We start from the raw sequence: 18,970 nt of genomic DNA, 5'->3' as shown, positions 1-18,970 counted from the left end.
AATTTACTTAACTTATTCAATCACTATAATCTATCAAAAAATGTCTAGCATGCCAAAGACCTGCTTTGACATCCAGGGGATAAACTGAGGCAGGCAGTAGGGTGTGGTATCCGTGAGCTGGTCAGTGCTGATAGCAACAAAAGGGAGCTGCTGCCCAGTGCAGCCAGCAATTAGAGAAATGACTCAGCAGACTTCTCTCTGAGGAAACAAAGCTTCACTGGGGCAGGCACTCCCTGTGGCCAGCAAAAAACTCTGAACCCTTTTAACTCTTAGGGGCCAGTGAGAAAGAAAAGGAAAATGGGAAAATTCCCTCAATTGCACACACACACACACGCACACACACACACACACACACACACACACACACAGAGTGGATGAAGCAAAAGGCAGACTACCAATAACTTTATACATACAAATACATACATGCATGCATGCATACAGACAGACAGGCATATATGCATTCACACATAAAATGGAACAAAATTCTCGCAAGCAGGCCCCAAGCATATTACACATACACATATATAAATATATCCACACATACATACATACTCACATATACATACATACATATATACATACACATATACAAGTTCCATCAACTTTTTTTTTTTGTCCATAGCTTATATATCCCAGCAAAATCTTTCAAACTGTATAGAATTACTTAAAGAGATCAAACACTGTTTTTGAGTTATGGTGATACAGCCCAGTGAGGGGCTGGAAGCCCTCAGAGTGTTCATGAGAGTCTTAGATTAAGGGGGATGTAAAGACAGTAAGCAGAGAAAAACTCCGTAACATCATGAAGTCTTCAGGATACATAGTCCTCACGGTTGTTCCTCTCTGAGTCGCCCCCATTGTGACTCTGCTAACCGATGTGACCCACATGCCATGAGTTCTAAAGGCATCTGTCGTTCCTCCAGCTTCATCCTGGGCGATAATCAATAGGAATCCTGCACCCAGCATCCTTGTGACATTGACAGAAGGAGAGAGAGGATTTCCAGACTGCCTCATCCTTTTCTTGCTGAACAGCCCCTCTCGGACTGAGCTTCCTACACAGCATCTAGGATAATCCAGCTTTTCCTATGCACTGAGTATGGTGGAACTGGGCAGAGAATACATTTCTTGATTGAAAACTCCTATTAAGTTCAGAGATTGCATGAACATTTAAATCAGAGACTTAACTTATGTCTTCATCATTATGTACGTAAGTCTATCAAACCCGCATCACTGTCTGGTATGTGTTATGTTCACTGTTATTGATATATTTTTCTAAGAAAATGGTACATAGGTTGCAGAGGTTTCAAAGAGTCCATAAGCAAAAAAAAAAAAGAAGAAGAAGAAGAAGAACATAAAACTAAAACCAATTAAAAGGCATAGACCTTCAACAAAATGCCTAGACCTTCAAGACCTTCAAGGCTAAAAGATGTCACTTGTAGTTCATAAACTCCTTTAATGAGTCCTGATACCCAAGGTAATTTCAGAAACAAAATTATCTTGCTGATGTGCCTTGATTTTGCACAATTTAGACATTTTCCCCTTTCATGGTATGTTCTTCTTGATGCCCAACTCCATAATTACATTGTTGAAAGTTACTTTCAGACTTAAATTTTCTGGTCTAAGAAATTACTCAGCCCTCATAATGTTGCCTACTTGTTTCAGTCTAATCCCACTGGCTACTCAGTTTCCTAACTAGGGCATGTCTCATTTTAGCTTGGGGCTGGAGGTATGTCTGAAATAAGTGATGTACTCTCTGTGAGGTCCCTGAATCAGCTGAGCCCCAGACAGGCAGTGACTCACTGAGCATGCTACTCACTGGGGCCACACTCTAGACTGCAAAGGGAACACGGATCTCCCCACCCGATCCTAGAGACGGCAATGACATGAAATTTAATTCTTCCTCTGCACAAATAGAAACAGTTAAAGAGTGACCTGCAAGTTACAATATCTAGGAGAAGTAGAACAGGCAATGCCTGAGGTCTATCACATGCTATGGAGCTGCTTGAAAATTTAACACTCCTCTACCAAAAAAATGCCAGCTCCTTAAGGGCAAGTGTTTTCGTACCTGGAAACTGAAACAGTGTTCATGAACATGGTAAGTGATGGGTTGGAAAATACATTAGCTAGGGCCAAAGAATTGGCTCAGTGATTAGGAGCACTGACTTCTCTTCCAGAAAGCCCAGGTTTGATTCCCAACACACACATGGTGGCTCACAATCACCTATAACTCCAGTATCAGGGAATCCAATTCCCTCTTCTGGCTTCTGCTAGCATCAGGCATACACATGGCACACAAACATGCAGCAAAAAATACCCATGCACAATTTTTAGTAGTTTGATATAAATTGACTCAAAAACAAAAAAGATGCACTTGCTAAGGAAAGGTCGTAAGAATAAGAAGTTACTTCAATGGTCAGCCAAATGGTTCATCAGATAAACCAATGCACACAGGTACACATACACATACATATACACCACAAACACATAAATAGCAATAGGTGGAGGAGGAAAGAAGGACAGCTTCCTTTCGTGTCCCGCCACATTTACATTCCATTAATCCTCAGTCTTAACTTTACCATGCCTACTGTGCCTTGCTCATCATGTGTATTCTCCAAACCTACTTAATGTCTGTCTCTCTCCCCCTTTGTGTGCACACTCACATGTGCATGTCTGTTTGTGTTCATATGAGTGTGTGTATATGTGCGTGTGGACTTGCATGCATGTGTATGCACATTTGTGTGGAGGTCAGAAGTCAGGGTAGTGTGTCATTCTCCATCAATTTCCACCTTATTTTTCAAGATAGGAGTTCTCACTGAACCCAGAGCTCACCAACCAACTAGACTCGGGCTAATGACCTCCAGGAATCTGCCCCGGTACCACAGGTTACAGACAAAAGCAGCTGTGCCCAGCTTTTACAAGTGATGGTGATCCCAACTCAGGTCCTCATGCTCACAGGGCAGGTATTTAACCAGCTGAATTATCCCCTACCCTCACCTTGCTTTTTAATGATTTTTCTCTCCGTCCTTCAAAACTCATCCTAAAAGTGACCTCCTCTGTAAAGCCTTCCCTGCCCCCAATCAAGAGCTTTTTTTCATACCTGTACACACTCCTATTGTTAAACTTACTACACATGCTATTAGTGTTATTAGTGTTAGTTATACAGTGTTTCCTCCATTCCTAGCAGATTATCTGACAGTCATCAGTATTAGCAGATGAGTAGGGTTGTTTAAAGAGAAACTCAGGCAAATGCCTCATCATCTCTCATTTTCTATCAAGAGACATTCCACATCATAGAGAAAAGATAACACTGCATGTCACATGGCCTGCAGCTTGAGATTTTGGCAGACAGATTCATAATTGATTTCATTTCAGATACTACTGAACAGACCTGGCCTGGGCTGAAGCTCAGGTTCTGGAAGCCTGTGGATAGATGTGACCATCTTATGACAGAAGCTCCAGTAGCTTCCTCTCTGTGACTTACATCACATTATCTTTTTCATTATTTTTGCTCCCATGTGAACTCCTCATGTTTTTCCATTAATTTATTTATTTCCTTTACACCCTGATCGAAGCCCCCTCACCCTTTTTCATTATTTAAAATCAAGCAAGTTATTAAAGAATTCTTAGAGGCAATTTTTTCATATTCATTTAAATTTTAGATATGTTTATCTTTTTACTATTCCTAGAAGCAACACCTCCAGCAACATATGCAAAAAATCTCTTATGAGGATATTTGTTGCAACATAATTCAAAAATAGAATAACAAATTATCTATACATCAAAAAGAAAGTGTAACACAATTTAACCATTAAATTTGTAAAAATTAATCTATGTACACTGACAAAGCTCATTGTTTTCAAAAAACAAGTTAGGTTTAAAGAAATCCATATACTAACCATTATTTTTATAATAAATACATAGAGCCCTATATTTTTGCTCTCTTATATGATAAAACCAGTAAATTCAAAAATATTTTGCAAAAGAGTTGAAAGTAAAGACAATTGTCTTTTTTTTGTCTGCACTTTTTAAAATTATATAGACATGTCTCCCTAAAATACCCTCTAGTCAGATCATAGACATTGGGTAATACAATGTCTGCTGCTAATAACCCAGCTAATGAAGTGTTGGGAAATGAAACCAAATGATTTCACAGACAGTTTAGTCCTGATTGGTCTCTCGGGTTGTCTGTCTCCTGTAGCTGAGCTTAAATTCCTTCTACAAACACAAATCAGCAAAAGATAAATTTTGCACCAGAGTAAAGTGGAGAAGTCATCTGGATTTCAAGTGTCATTTTGCCTGGTAGCAGAAAGGTAAGATTACTTCACCATATTGCAAGTAGAATGGTCATTTTTAAATGTCATCTTCTTTCTTAGGCTAGAAAAAGTGAAAGGGTAACATAATTTTGTTCTTCTAGGTAGCAAATCGAAACATGAAGACCGTGGTTCTCCTGCTCTGTCTTCTAGGATCAGCTCAGTCATTGCCAGTAAGTGTGCTGTGTTTGCTGTATGTACTGACCAGCCCAAGCCATGTCTCTTTACAGCCATTTATCTCTTCGTGCCTTTCAGGAAACCACGCTCTGCTGTGACCCATTTTTAAGCTTCCTAATCTAATTTTCAAAAAATATGGTAAACTAATAAGATGTTACTATGAATTTCAATATTTTGCATTTTTTAAAAAATGCAGCCACATTGTCATGGAGAATTTTAATTGTCTTACCAAAGCAACAGAGCAGACCTGAGCAGCAGTGTGTGTAACTATTTTATGTTCCAAAACAAAATTATGATTTTCTTGGGGACTAGTTATTTGATCATGACTAAAAAAGTAAACCATACGTTTTGATTTCTCTACTTGATAAACAAAGCATCTAAATCAGATAAACTCTTAGCTAGGAGTGTGAGATGCACATTATAAAATGGTGAACTTTTTATTTAACACATATTTTAAGTGGGGAAGAGGGTTGGTGTTCCACCCACACTTTAGTTGTCCTAAGCTACTATACAGACAGAGATGGAGTGTCCCATCTCTGCATGGAGTTCCCTTTGGTCACAATGTTTAAGGCAGATAGGAATGAGGCAATAGATCTACTGTGGTCAGTCTCGGGTGGCCCTTCAGACTCACCTGTGCAAGCAACAGCGAGTCACTGGAAACTCTCTAGACAACAGACGTGCCCCGATTGCTAAAAACACCGGAATGAGGGCACGACTAGGGAACATGATCCCTGACAGAGTTCAGTGGCTACATGTATCAAATCACTGTTTAGGAAAAGCTTGTAAAAATTTCTGTGAAAAAAAAATGAATGAAGAGGAAGAAACAAAACAGAAATGGCCAGCACATTATTAAGAAGTTTTCAGGACTAAATCTTTGAAAACAAAGCAAAAACCCTTAAATGGCCCAGGAGCTGGTGTCAGTCTTGCCCTCTGGATGCATCCAACAACAAGCACACTCTGAGGTCGGACTGGAGCACAGCCTTAGTGTATGCAGGAACTGGACTCGCTGCAGTGGTCCTAGTTCTGACACTCACCAGAGGACCTTGCACAGGTCTTCTCTCACCTACAAAACATTTAAAAAAAAACACACAGATATAACATGGGGATTGAAAGGTCACTTTCACCATGAGTTCACCAAATTTTAATACAATGGAATTATTCTGGCCAGGAAAGACACTGAATTCCCATTACATGATTGGCATGTCGCATACAAGCCAAAAGTGGGAAGCCTTACAAAAAAAAAAAAATGCTACAGGACTCGTGGAAGTTTAATTCAAATAATGTAAAGAAAAACAGAGCAAATGTGCATGGAACTAAGACTCCAAGTCTAACACAAGGCCTGGCAAAGGAGAGGAACAGTTGCTGTAGGTGTCGGGGCCAGAGACCACTGGAACCACTTGTCCTGCCTTACCTCTCTCCTCTTCACCCCCTTGACTTGGTAGTTTCCTCGTCTCTGACTCTGTCTCCAGCTAAGCATAAAATATGTGAGGACTTAACTGCTCCAAAAGACCTGGAGTCTAAATTCACAGTGGTTTTGGGGGGGATGACCTGTTACCTACCAGATATAAATGGATAAAAACCTCAAGCACATTCCTCCTGCTTTATAAAATACTTATATTTGCAGAGGCAGCTGAGCCCTGCTTTGGGAGCTCCTGCAACAAAACCGACTCCAGGTCAGGTGACACCGCTAACTCAACAGCAACCAAATCAGGTAAGTGCCCCAACAATGACAAAGATTTACAAACCAGAAAAGAATGCATATTAAGACGGCAATTTTTTAAAAATCAAGATTTGCACAGCGTCAAGTCTGAAGAGGGGGAGAAGTAAGAAGGGAATGATCTTTTGTGTTTAAACGAGGAAAGCAAATCGGCTGCATGCTTTCTCCTCCTGTGTGAGTCAGTTACACGAGCAGGGCTTTGGCTTAACAACTAAATGCACAGAGCTTTGAAAAGTGAATGGTGCCCACTGTTTACAAAACTGTGACCCTGAGATACTGTGACATTCCATGGGATTTGGAAAACAAACAAACAAACAAAAAGGAAACAACAAAGACTAAGAGTTGTAGAGAAAGATGACAACCACAGCTCCTCTCCTGCCTCTCTCATCCTCCTCTCACCCCTTCTCCCCCACCCGGTGTTCCACCCCCTTGTGGCACACATGTGACATGTGTGTCTTCCTCTATGGACTAGACTGGCAGGCCCTGGGGTCCTCCTTTTGCACCTCCAGCACAGATTTGTAAATCCATGTAAATGCACATAAATGTGGGCTGCAGCCCTTCAACTCAGGTCCTCATGCTTGCACAGCAGATGCTTTAATCCACGGAACCTCCCAAGCCCTCTCATGGTTTTCTTAAGTTTCGTCTCTGCCAGTGAAATGCTGTGTTGCTGTAAAGCCTGTTTGTTCAAGGTCTATTAGGATGACCTTGAAAGTCGTGCTATCTTTTACCCTCAATGTTCCCCACTCTGCTGTAAGGGACACTGCTGGCCTTGCCTTTGTCTAGATGCTGAAATATCAGTCAATGGTATTAGAAGTTCAAGCTGCCTCTTCAGTTATTAGACACTGTAGATCATTCAAATCAAATCATCTACGTCCTTAAAGAATCTGTAACTTATACTATTACAAATATTCTTTAGGGAAAAGAATTTAAAAATTGGATGTGCACAATGAAGTACTAAAACAAAAATATTGTAACTAAATAATTACCATAAATAAATCACCCGATAAAACCCACAAACTTGGCATTCTGCTAGGCCATCCAGAACAACACAGAAAAGGAGGAGGCCTCATGCAGACAATTTGAGGGTAGTGAGAGAGCTTGAACCTTTGCCTTCATTGATTTCGATGGGAATACATACCTTTGGAAGCAGTATTATTACCTGAGACTACCACTGATGTTGCCATAGAAACAGATAATCTCTAACACCCAGTTTCAATGCCCTGCAGGTTTTTCCTTCCATAAGTCTAATACCATTAACACAGCTGCTCACTCTGGGGTCAGACCTGCCATTGGTAAGTACTCTTTTATATCACCTCACTCCCTTATTTAATAAATAGGGCACGTGACACTGAGCACGGAGAAGAGTCAAGAACATAGAGAAATGTCTATCCACAGTGCACATGCACACCTATTCCCTGGACATGGGCAGGAATAGGAGCAAGAGGAAAGTCAAAGAAAGTCAGATGCACCCTATAATTCCTTGAAAGCTCCTAATAAATCCCTTATTGATTGACCTCATTCTCACCTTGAATCCTGACACCTCTTCTCTAAGATCCTGCCCCAATTTCTGCACCAGACCTTCCTTGATGTTCCCTACTAAATCTGCAAGCCACATAAACACTATGATCACTATTGCCACCTCTAGGATGACCTGAAAGGACAAGAGTTCTCTCCGCTCATAGAGCATCTGTAAAGATCCTTCTGCATGGGGAAGAAAAATGTTTCCCTCCTGATTCTGCTCAGTGTTCAAGTTTAAATATTCTATTAATCCATGCTCTGGGCTAGGTGTTTTACTCTATATCTTGCAAATTTGCCTGGAAATACCTATGAAAAAATTCATTTCCCAATGGAAAAAATTCAGAAAATTTCCAAGAACCATTATTATTGTAGCCAGAAAGGGGTAAATTACCTAAATGATCTCAGAGATGCCAAAGAAAAATATTTCACTCCTGGAGGAGGGGGAAAGATGGGACTTGGAACAAAAGCCTTAAAGCCAGAGTTTGAAGCCCAGAAACTACATAAAGGTAGAAACAACGGACACTGAAATTGACCTCTGAGTTCCATAAATATATGCTGTGGCATGAGAATAAATAGGCGCTTACTTTGTTATCTTTTACTTTTTAGTTTAATGTAGGAACTTGAGAAATGACTGGGTGGTTGACAACACTTGGAGAGGACTTCTGGCAGTATAATGTACAGAGGGCTCAGTGCCACTCTAGCAGAAGATCTGAGAGTCAGGTCCCTGAAATCACATAGATCAGCTCACAACTTCCTATAAAGCCAGCTCCAAGAGGTCCAATGTCCTCTTCTCTTCTACTTAGAAACCCGAGCACGCACACACACACACACACACACACACACACACACACACACACACACATGTACACGCAACACACATGCATACATGTAATTAAATATGAAAAATCTTTGGAAAAGTCAATGTAGAGGTTAGAAATGGACCTTGTGGTAAAATATTAAATGACTATCTTAATATCTTCTCTATAATTAATTACACACACTATAGAACTGGGGAGATGGCTCAGTGCTTAAGAGCACTGACTGCTCTTCTAGAGGCCCTGAGTTCAATTCCCAGCAACCACATGGTGTCTCTTCTATGATTGGATCTGATGCCCTCTTCTGGTGTGTCTGAAAACAGCAACAGTGCACTCACATACATTAAATAAATAAATAAGTAAATATTTAAAAAATTATACACACAATAAAATATTATGATTTATGGAGGAAATTCTTCCTTTGGATGCATTTTTATCTTTAAAAATATGCTTTAGGGCCCTAGATGCTCAAACTGAAAGAAACATAATGAAAATCTTCTTTGATGCCCCACAGTTCAACCCTGCCACCATGCCACATGGCACACAGACACTCCCTTTCACCCTGGGACCACTGAATGGACAACAGCAGCTGCAACCCCAGGTAAACTGAGGCAAGGCTTCCTGAACTCTGAGGGCATCTTCTCTCAGCTGAAGCCACATGGATGAAGGAACCCATTTCAAAGTCCTTGAATGCAGATGATTTGTAGGTGTTTGTTCTACTAAACACAAATGGCTTAAAACATTTCCCTGCCTTAAAATAGTCACTTCCAATGTTACTTTTAGTTACTGCGGAGTTTGCTGCCATGCACATACTCTTGGTTGGGGAAAACTGGGTTGGTTTTTTCAATTTTTTGCCATGTAACCTCATGTTACAACGACATCTGTATAACTAAATCTACTGTTAAATTGAGGATAGTTCCTTCTGAACTCGTCCTTGGCTTTTGCGAAACAAAGACTTTTTTTAAAAAATAAGAATCCTAAGAATAAATTTTACCCTCTAAAAGAGGTGAATAAACATGAGCCGCTTTAATCCGTGATGCTGGTATAATTCACATGCGGATTGCCCAGCTTCAGTCAGGCTCAATTGCCTCGATTACTCCACAATAACCATTGAAACGTGAAGGAATCGAATGTGCTGTGAGCTAGGGCTACTGTGGGGAGGGGGAAGGGAAGGGAAGAGAAGGGGGAGGGGTGAGTCACAGAAACGCACTTTGGAAAATGGCATGCTGCCATCTATTAAATCATGTAGTGTGGTGGTTCAAAAGTTAAAATATTTGTAAAGAAACAGACTCTACACAACATCTTATTGCCCAGAGAGTCAGAGGCACTTATGAGCATGTCATAAGAGGTTTAGTATAGAAGATTTGACATTACACATTCCCCAGAGAGCAGGAATGTTAGGTCATTCATTCCTCATTCTCTCTGGGGATTCTTCAATGTCTCTGGGCCATGCTATCCCAAAGCGTTCCCATGGCTTTCTCCCAGGCCAAACTCCACTCCCTCTCATCTTATATAGAGTGGTAACATTTTGGAAGTATATTACCATATACTATACATAGTAACTGGTTATCATAACAGTCTCAGACACCATCATAATCACCTCCCATTGCTTTCTATGTCCCCTCCTTGTCCTCCTCCTACTGATAGCCTTCCTTCCTCTCCCCATATAAGGTCTCTCATCTCCTTTCATTTCTCTTGTGTGTGTGCTCACGCATATGAACCAGTAAGCTTAATGAGGTTAACTTACAGATGCATAGGTAAGGTATTACTTATAGGAACATGAGTGAATTACCACTGGTTACGTGACTGAAGAAAATGTCTCTCTGCTACCTCAACAAACATTAACTGTCTATAGATCTTCATAGAGAGGTGGAGCCTCATGGGCCCCTCCTATGTCCATGATTAAATGGTGACAGGTCCAATCTTAGGTAGAGCTTGTGCAGGTAATGACAGCTGCTAAGAGTTCAAGTGTGAAACAGCCATGTCCCTCCCACAAGACAGCATTGCACAGCACTCTGTCCCTTCCTCCAGTACTGTCATTCTTTCTGCCACATGTCTCTGGTTTCCCCTGAGCCTTGGAAAGAGCAGTATAGACAGCCCATTTAGTCCTGAGCATTCAGTGGTCTTCTTATTCTTACCACTTACATCAGTTATGATTCTCTGTCTTAACCTGATGCCCACTGCCAAAAAGAGAAGCTTCTCTAACCAAAGGCAGTGACTGTGGTACTAATTTATGGGTTTATATGACCATAAATATAAAAAACATAAATATTTATGGCCATGAATATTTAGAAAGCAGTCAAAAATTGGTTCACTTTCAATGATGCAAACCTAGGAACATTGTTTTCATCCTTTAACTATCGAAGACCAATCCTGGGAAGAAACTATTCCAGAACCACGTAGTTGCTCGAATCTCAGCTCTGGGTACAGTCTGTGTAGGGTGGCTAAGTTATTTTAACCCCACTGTGACTGACTTTCCTCAGATTTTAAAGCAGGCCTTAATGGAGAAGCTTCCTCTAATGGTTACAAAGATTAAAAGAATAAGCATCTGGAACAGTTTGTGTCACACCGTAAATACACACACATCCATGGTGGATACTTCAAACAACTTCCGATCAACAACTGAGACAACGAATTTCCTTTACATTGCTCTGCTGGACAGTTAGCTTTCCTTTAAGAAGAGAGTTTAGATTCATGCTCTCCAAATTGCACCTACCCTTCCCCACCCACCCTAAGAGTTTGTCGTTCCTGCTGCTTTAGCTGCTGTCATATTTTGCTGTCGGTCAAGAAACTGGCCGGCTTCTACAGGAAGATGTCTGCTTGTCACTGTTGGCCTGACAGGCACTGCTGTGCAGCTGGGTGGGAATAGTGAGGTGGAGAGCCCGTCAGACCCCGTCAGACTCACATCTGTCGGGGTGGCACCTATTGACCTAAAAGCCAACTTGGATGGTTTTTCTGACACTATGGATTTTCTATATAAGCAAAAGTAAAATGTTAATTTTTTCGGAGTAGTAGAAAACACAACTCCTCTTCCATTTCAGCCAGCAACTCATAACAGAACCTAGTCATCCGTACCTCTCACTTCCCTTGACCATCTCAACTGTGCCTGTGGGTTGCTGAGCAAGTGTAACACACACACGATCATATTTTTAACAGTGATTTTTGTCCATTTATTTTTCAGATGTTGCCCATTATTGTGGCACAACTTGGAGCTCAGGTAAGACTATTGTTAAACAGACTGATTGTTAATCACCCATGTGCAGAACATCTCTCTTGTCTCAATTCACCAATCGGGCACCAGGATTCTGACTCACTTTGCACTGTGTACACACTACAATAGAGAGACCTAACTCACCTGGCCCTGGCTGGCTGGCAAGTTGCAGTTGTAAGTTCTTCACAGTACCATTTCCTTTCAAAATGACAGTCTCTTGTAGATGTCATCATTAACAGCCACTCTGAAAATGAGTGATATGCGGCTGCTCTTCTAGCCAAACCCTCAATAAATGAAGCAGTCAGTCATCCCCTTAATAACACTGACAAAAAAATTAATAATAACCTAATGGGATGAATATGATGACCCATGATGTCGGGGGGTGATTTATCTCAAGTCTCTTTTAGTCTTAAGAGCTTCCCGGAATGCTCAACTCCTTTTCCTCCTCTTCCTAGTTGCTTTTGCAAACATTACTCTTAAACTCACTAAAAGAACTACCAAGGCCCAACTCCACGTCAGTACCAGCATCAAACAGCAGTTTCATTCCTAAAATCAGAGACAAATATTAGTATAAAATCCCTATGGATTTTGTATTTAAATAGGCATATGTATAGCTTATTAGGCTGCCCCTGAATTTGCAAGCCTCCTGCCTCAACCTCCCCAGTTCTAGGATTAAGGGAGTGTGCCACTCACTACACCTACTCCTACCAGCTCTTTGGTCCACAACTAAGTATAGCTCAAGGAAAAATATCTGACATGCCACACAGATATATATATATAGATAGATAGATAGATAGATAGATAGATAGATAGATAGATAGAGGCATACGCATCAAATACTACTTGTAGTGTATAAAATTACAGCTAAACCTTAAATTTAAGACTAAACCAAAAAGAAAAATTATGTAAAGTACAACATAACTACAATTAAATACTACAAGGCCACATTTAAAATTCTATTTATTACATTAATTTTGCAGTAAGACAGCTAAGAGGTTGTTATGAGATTACTAAGAGACAAGGAAAGATGAAAAGCTATATAAATAAAGGTTTCTATTACATGAAAACAAAATTGTAGAAAACTTGAAAAGATCATCATATGTAAATCATAGGATTATTTTCCTATTGCCTTCTGTATTCTCCAGGCTCCTTCCAATGTATATCTATGACTTAATTTTATTTATTTATTTATATACATAATGTATAATTTTCAAATAAAGGTAAGTCACCTTATGCAATAACAAACATGAGTAGTCCTATATCACATGCTGACACAAATTCTGTGATATACATACCAGACCATTTAATATATTGTTGAAAGTAAAAATCTTTCTTTAGAGTACTTGAAAGTCTTTGAAGTTTTTAGTTATTTTACATGCATTCCACTGAATCCACTGAAGTTTCTCTAATTGATTCTGTTTATTGTCTTGCTTTTAGGGCGCTCTCCTAAGCTCAGAGGAACTGGTAAAGTCTTTTAAGTCACTACTGTCTAAGTCCTTCTCCCTTCTCCCAGCGTCGTCTGTCCTTCCAGTTCTTTTGACCACAACCCCATTTCCTACGTTCCCTACATTGAGCTGTGCATTTTCAGAGCTCCTCGAGTCTGATTACTCCTTCTCACCTAAAAACTTTGTCATCTTTCTCCTATGACTTTCATTAATTTAACCTTCCTTTGACTTTCTAGATATTGCTGTCAGACTCTGTTAAGCCACTGCACAAATTTAAACTTTATTCTGATTGACTTAAACATTTTACTGAAGATTACATACTATTCTCTAGATGTCAAAGCATAGGAATATGAATATTGACTGCAGGAAGAATTAAGGGCGTTGTACTTTCCATTTGATGAGATTCTGTCCTACGTTTTGGTAGGGGTGAATGAATTCTTTTCTATAAGCAGTAACAAGTGCAGGATGGAAAGTAAAGTTTGAATTACTGTGCTATCTAAACTAACAAGAGAAGTGGGGAACTGAGGCAGGTTCACAGAGCACAGTTTGTCAGTGCTTTTCATATTATGTATTCTACTGGCTACGATACCCTCAGTAATACTCCAGTCATGGATCAGCATCTCCTCAGCCAACACTGACAGGTGAACGTTCCTATCTTCCTGTTGAAGGGGCATTTTCACAGAACAAGCTCTTTAACAGATCTCTCACCTTCAGGCCTCACTATACAAAGTACAGACCCATGATGGAGCCATACAGATAAACTGAGGCTCGGCAGGCTTAAATGACGTGTCTCAAAGGCACCTGAAAAGGTGGATCCCAGATCCACAGTCACGTGTTCTGAAAGTAGTAGTTTTCAAACATTTTTTAGTTCAATCCACAGTAATAATGAAATTTTCATACAGCCCAACATACACACCTGATTTCACAAAACAGTACTTATTCTTATGTAGAATGTGTTGGGATAACATCCAGTCTCCTCTGCTAGTCCTAATTTTTGTATGCCGTGACCCTCAGCTTGAAGTGCTCTGTGCCGTAGTCTGCTCTCCTCATGAAGCAGAGATCTAGCTCTGCCTTCAGGATCTAAGTCTAAGACAATGCTTCCCCATCCGGGGTCTCCACCCACAGAGCACCTCAGGATGGCTTTGAGAACTAGCTTAAATTCATATTACCAGCACCTCGGGATGGCTTTGAGAACTAGCTTAAACTTGTATTTCCAGGCCCAGCCCAGACAGCAAGCAGAGCCTAACCATACAAACCTCTGAAAAAGAGGTGTTTTGTTTCCAGTAATCTCAGAAAATGCACAGGCAGCTCAAGTACCAAGAGAACGAACTGCTCCTGAACCAAAAACACAGTGATGCCTTTAAAAAGGATGCCGAAGGGACCTTGAAAGGACTTAAGACACACAAGCAACGTCTGGTTGATAAACTTGCATTAATTTTTCCAATAACTTTTACTCTTCCTTTTTTGAACTTTTGTGGGCAAAAGAAAGGTTGTCAAGGACAGAGAGCGAGCTTGTGGATTTTGTGGATTTTCTCCATAGCACTATCTCCAGATAATTTCAGACTACCCTTGTGTTATGACTGCCTTGTATTCTGATTCCTTTTTTAAGAAAAGGAACCCAGGAACAAATCCCAACACTGACACCAGCATCAGAGTTGGCCCTGGCAAGGGCAAGTTTCTGGTGTGATTTCTCTTACTTTAGCCCCTCCCCCTGCCACTTGTTTTCTTTTCTTTTATTGGATATTTTCTTTATTTACATTTCAAATGTTATCCCTTTCCCAGTTTCCCCTCCTGAAACCCCCATCCTATTCCCCTACCCCTGCCTCCATGAGGTTACTCCCCAACCCACTCCCTCTGACCTCCATACCCTAGCATTCCCCTACACTGAGGCATCCAGCCTTTACAGGACCAAGGGCCTCTCCTCCTGTTGAAGCCCGATAAGTCCATCCTCTGCTACATATGCGGCTGGACCCATGGGTCTGTCCATATGTACTCTTTGGTTAGTGGTTTAGTTTCTGGGAGCTCTGGTGTATCTGGTTGGTTGATATTATTGTTCTTCTTATGGGGTTGCAAACCCCTTCAGCTCCTTCAGTCCTTTCTTTAACTACTCCATTGAGGAGCCCCTCCTCAGAGGATCCACCTTTGTATTTGTCAGGCTCTGGCAGAGCCTCTCAGGAGACAGCTGTATCAGGCTTCTGTCAGGATGCACCTCTTGGCATCCCCAATAGTCACTGGGTTTGGTGACTGTATATGGGATGGATCCTCAGGTGGGGCAATCTCTGGATGGCCTTTCCTTCAGTCTCTGTTCCATACTTTGTCTCCACGTTTCCTTCTGGGAGTGTTTTGTTCCCCTTTTAAGAAGGACTGAAGCATCCATACTTTGTCTTCCTCTTGAGCTTCTTGTGGTCTGTAAATTGTATCTTGGGTAATCCGAGCTTTTGGGATAATATCCACTTATCAGTGAGTATATATCATGTATGTTCTGTCCTCCAAAGAGAAGAGATTGGTTAACCTTGTTAAAGTGAGTTATTTTTCCTTTGTTTTCTGTTTCCTTCCCATTCTAGCCACTAGCCTCCCAAATCTTCACGGGCCTCCTTATCCACCCCTTGTTCCCTGGAGCCATTCAGCCATCCGGTCAGACAGGGGCTAAACCAGATGTGCAGAATGGAGCCCTTCCTACAAGACAGGCAGGAGCGAGCCCTGCCAACCAGGCAACCACTCCTGGCCACACAACTCCTGCTGTCACAGATGATGATGACTACGAAATGAGCACCCCTGCAGGCCTGCAAAGGGCCACACACACCACTGAGGGGACCACCATGGACCCACCAAATAGTAAGTTGTGCTAGAGTGGATCATGTTTGTCTCTGAAGGTGGCAGAGAAGGAGGTCTTTACCTTGTGCTGACAAATGCAGACTTCGGTGAAGGCAAGTAGCTTTCTTTATTCACAGGCATCAAGACATATAAAGGAATGGTTTTACTGGGCTACCAATCTCATGGTATTAACCCTAGAATACATTCAGTTACTGATGTAACACACACATTCACACACACACACACACACACACACACACACACACACAAACTTACATGTATGCGCACATGAATGTGGGCCAGTAAACAACTTGGAATGAGCCTCAGAGTTTCTTGCATAATAATGCAAGAAGCCACTGGTAATAGTCTGGCGTTAGCACAGTAGATAAACCACCCATCTGTATTCCCGTCACTGTGTGTAAGCACAGAATGCTTTCTTTTACCTGCACCTAAAGCCATTTTGTTTCTTCTAGGAACTAAGTAAGTTGTTTCAGATCTCCTCAAGCAAACCACATCACAGTTGGAGTTCCACATGAGTCGTCCTCACTCATCACATGGCAGGAAAGGCTGAGACGCAGTGGAGGTCTTGGGAGGTATAAAGTCTTAAGTATATTTCAGGAGATATATTGAATGAACAGAATTCCAAGTTCAAAAGAAAATCATTAAATAAATCCCTTTGTTTTTGAAATACTTTAGTATGCCACTTCAGGCATACCTGGAAAATATGTGTATTAAAATATATTTTGAAAACTGACTTTTTTCTTCTTTGGGCCTGAAAGAAACCTGGGTGACTTCAGAAACCTCCGCACCTTCATGACTTTATGTCCAGAATTCCCTTCAGAAATGGGGAAGTGTTCTGCCAAAGGAGAGGACAGTTAGCAATGTGAGGAAAAACTCCAGGTCATTCACAACTACCTCATAACACACTCCCAGAAGAAACACTATTTAACTTTTAATAAGCAAGTTATTTATAATAGGTTGTGACAAACAACAGAAACAAACTGGGGTAGGCCATGAGTAGCTCTGGAGCAAAAGCTAGAACTGTAGTAAGGCAGTCACTCAGTCAGACCAATGTGACACTCTTGACTTATCCACCTAAAGGCAGAATTCAATCTGGCAAGATTTATAATCGAGATGATGGCAGTTCACCTAGGTTGAAATAGAGCCTCACTTCCTTATTGCACACCACAGATCAGGCTGGTAGCATTTTTCAGGATGCGTATCTGGTCCCATCAGTATTCAACGGACCTAAATATGCATCGTGAAATACATTCCAACCCAAGTACTTCAATGATCAAAGATTTACCACTCAGTATTTCATATCTACAGAATCTCACAAACATGCATAGGGATTGGCATGTTTTGTGGTCAAGCTTTCAAAAGGAGGGGGGCAGCAAACTTTAGTCTTGAAAACTCCGCGTTTTTGATACACTAAAAGATACTATGATTCCTTCCTCTGCCTCTGCATTAGATGTTGGAGATTTTCACAGTGTAAGATTCATAGGGGTAGAATTAAAAGGTAAAATAACATTTGAATATTATTATAAAAATAGATTTACTTTGCCAATACATCCAAAGGATCTTAGAGACCTTCCAGTGATCAAATGTGAGAACAACTTTGAGGATGACACTTCTGTTTACCTTAATCCTCTCAGGTTACATATATTGACCTTCCAGCACAGGAATCCCCAATGTCTGTTTCACTGTTACAAGTGTATGACCTGACACAGTAATTCTGACCAAAATCAAGTTCAATCAATCCACACCCAGAAATTAAAACTTGTAATAAACCTAATTATAAATGCTGCATATCAAATACAATCCTGAATGGAATGACTTCCCTGGTCAACAAGGTATCAGTGAAAACTGAATCTCACTACCTGATAATTGGTAGCATTTTTCTTAGACTAGTCTTAAGACTGGCTTCAAGTGTTCGGACATTCTTTTCCTCTTCCATCAAGGACATAAATGCCTTCTGTCAGCAAGCACCATAAAATGCAGTCACATAGTGATGTCAACTTTGACCTGTCACTTGGAAGGTCTCAGTGTTTGCTGCATTCCTAGAAGCCATTTCTACATGGAACAACCACAAATAACTACCCATAAAATATGTAAACATGTAAACATACTCTGCTAAGCCTAAACTAAATGTATCACCAGTTTAATTTTCCTTAGGTATATCTAAAATACACCTGTGGCCGTATCAGTGCCATCTGGTACAAATCAGAGTAAGACAAAGGAAACCCTGAGTGGACAGAAGTTATAACAAGCTGTGGTTGAAATATCCCACACACAGTCTGTAATCTGGCAGAGAGGCTGAGGCAGAGGGATCACAAGTTTATACACTGCCACTGCTGTAGAGAGAGTTCAAGCTTGGAGAACTTAGTTAAACCTTCTCACAATAAAAACATAAAAAGAACTGGGGGGCTGGGAGAGATGGCTCAGAGGCTATCATGCCTGCCATGCGAATACAGTACCAGAGTTCAGACTCCCAGAATCCCGCAGAAAATGCTGGTGGGCACAGGGGCCTCCTGTAATTCCAGCCTCAGAAGGTGGAGAGCAAGATGGATACCAAGACTGACCCTGTAGGAAATCTCTGGGTTTAATTGAGAGACCATGCCTCATTGAATAAAATGAAAAATCAATCAGCAGTGATTCCCAAAAACTTCCACATACATACAACCATCCACCACGCATGCAAAATACATAAACACACACACATGCAAAACACAAAAACACAAGCTTCCACATACATACAACCATCCACCCACGCATGCAAAAATACACAAACACACACACACACACACATGCAAAACGCAAAAACACAAGCTTCCACATACATACAACCATCCACCCACGCATGCAAAAATACACAAACACACACACACACACACACACACACACACACACATGCAAAACGCAAAAACACAAGCACAACTGAAAGGATGGGGAAAATGACTGGGTAT

At 40.9% G+C, this 18,970-nt stretch overlaps 1 protein-coding gene and 1 long non-coding RNA gene across 5 annotated transcripts in view; one reads left to right on the top strand and one right to left on the bottom strand.

Moving 5' to 3' along the window:
• The window catches only part of LOC148001262 (uncharacterized), a 206,613-nt gene that overhangs the window by 90,553 nt on the left and 97,090 nt on the right, over positions 1–18,970 (bottom strand). For 2 of the 4 annotated variants that reach the window (XR_015637330.1, XR_015637331.1), the window contains one exon: positions 5,519–5,547. This is a non-coding gene — a long non-coding RNA (uncharacterized LOC148001262). Of the gene's footprint in view, positions 1–589; positions 5,548–18,970 lie in introns of those variants that run through there. The other 2 variants (XR_015637332.1, XR_015637329.1) reach the window with 2 other exon arrangements.
• On the top strand, positions 4,231–16,758 carry Amtn (amelotin). Its single transcript, NM_001044296.1, is given in 9 exon segments — positions 4,231–4,307; positions 4,412–4,480; positions 6,109–6,195; positions 7,428–7,493; positions 9,049–9,135; positions 11,716–11,751; positions 13,183–13,209; positions 15,755–16,025; positions 16,478–16,758. Coding segments are annotated over 8 exon segments (639 nt in total). The 5' UTR covers positions 4,231–4,307; positions 4,412–4,426; the 3' UTR covers positions 16,489–16,758.

This window comes from Rattus norvegicus, chromosome 14 (genome assembly GCF_021556685.1).
Source record: "Rattus norvegicus strain SHRSP/BbbUtx chromosome 14, alternate assembly SHRSP_T2T, whole genome shotgun sequence".
Classification (NCBI taxonomy): domain Eukaryota; kingdom Metazoa; phylum Chordata; class Mammalia; order Rodentia; family Muridae; genus Rattus; species Rattus norvegicus.
The sequence above is the reverse complement of the archived record's forward strand: the minus strand, read 5'-3'. Positions and strand labels throughout refer to the sequence as shown.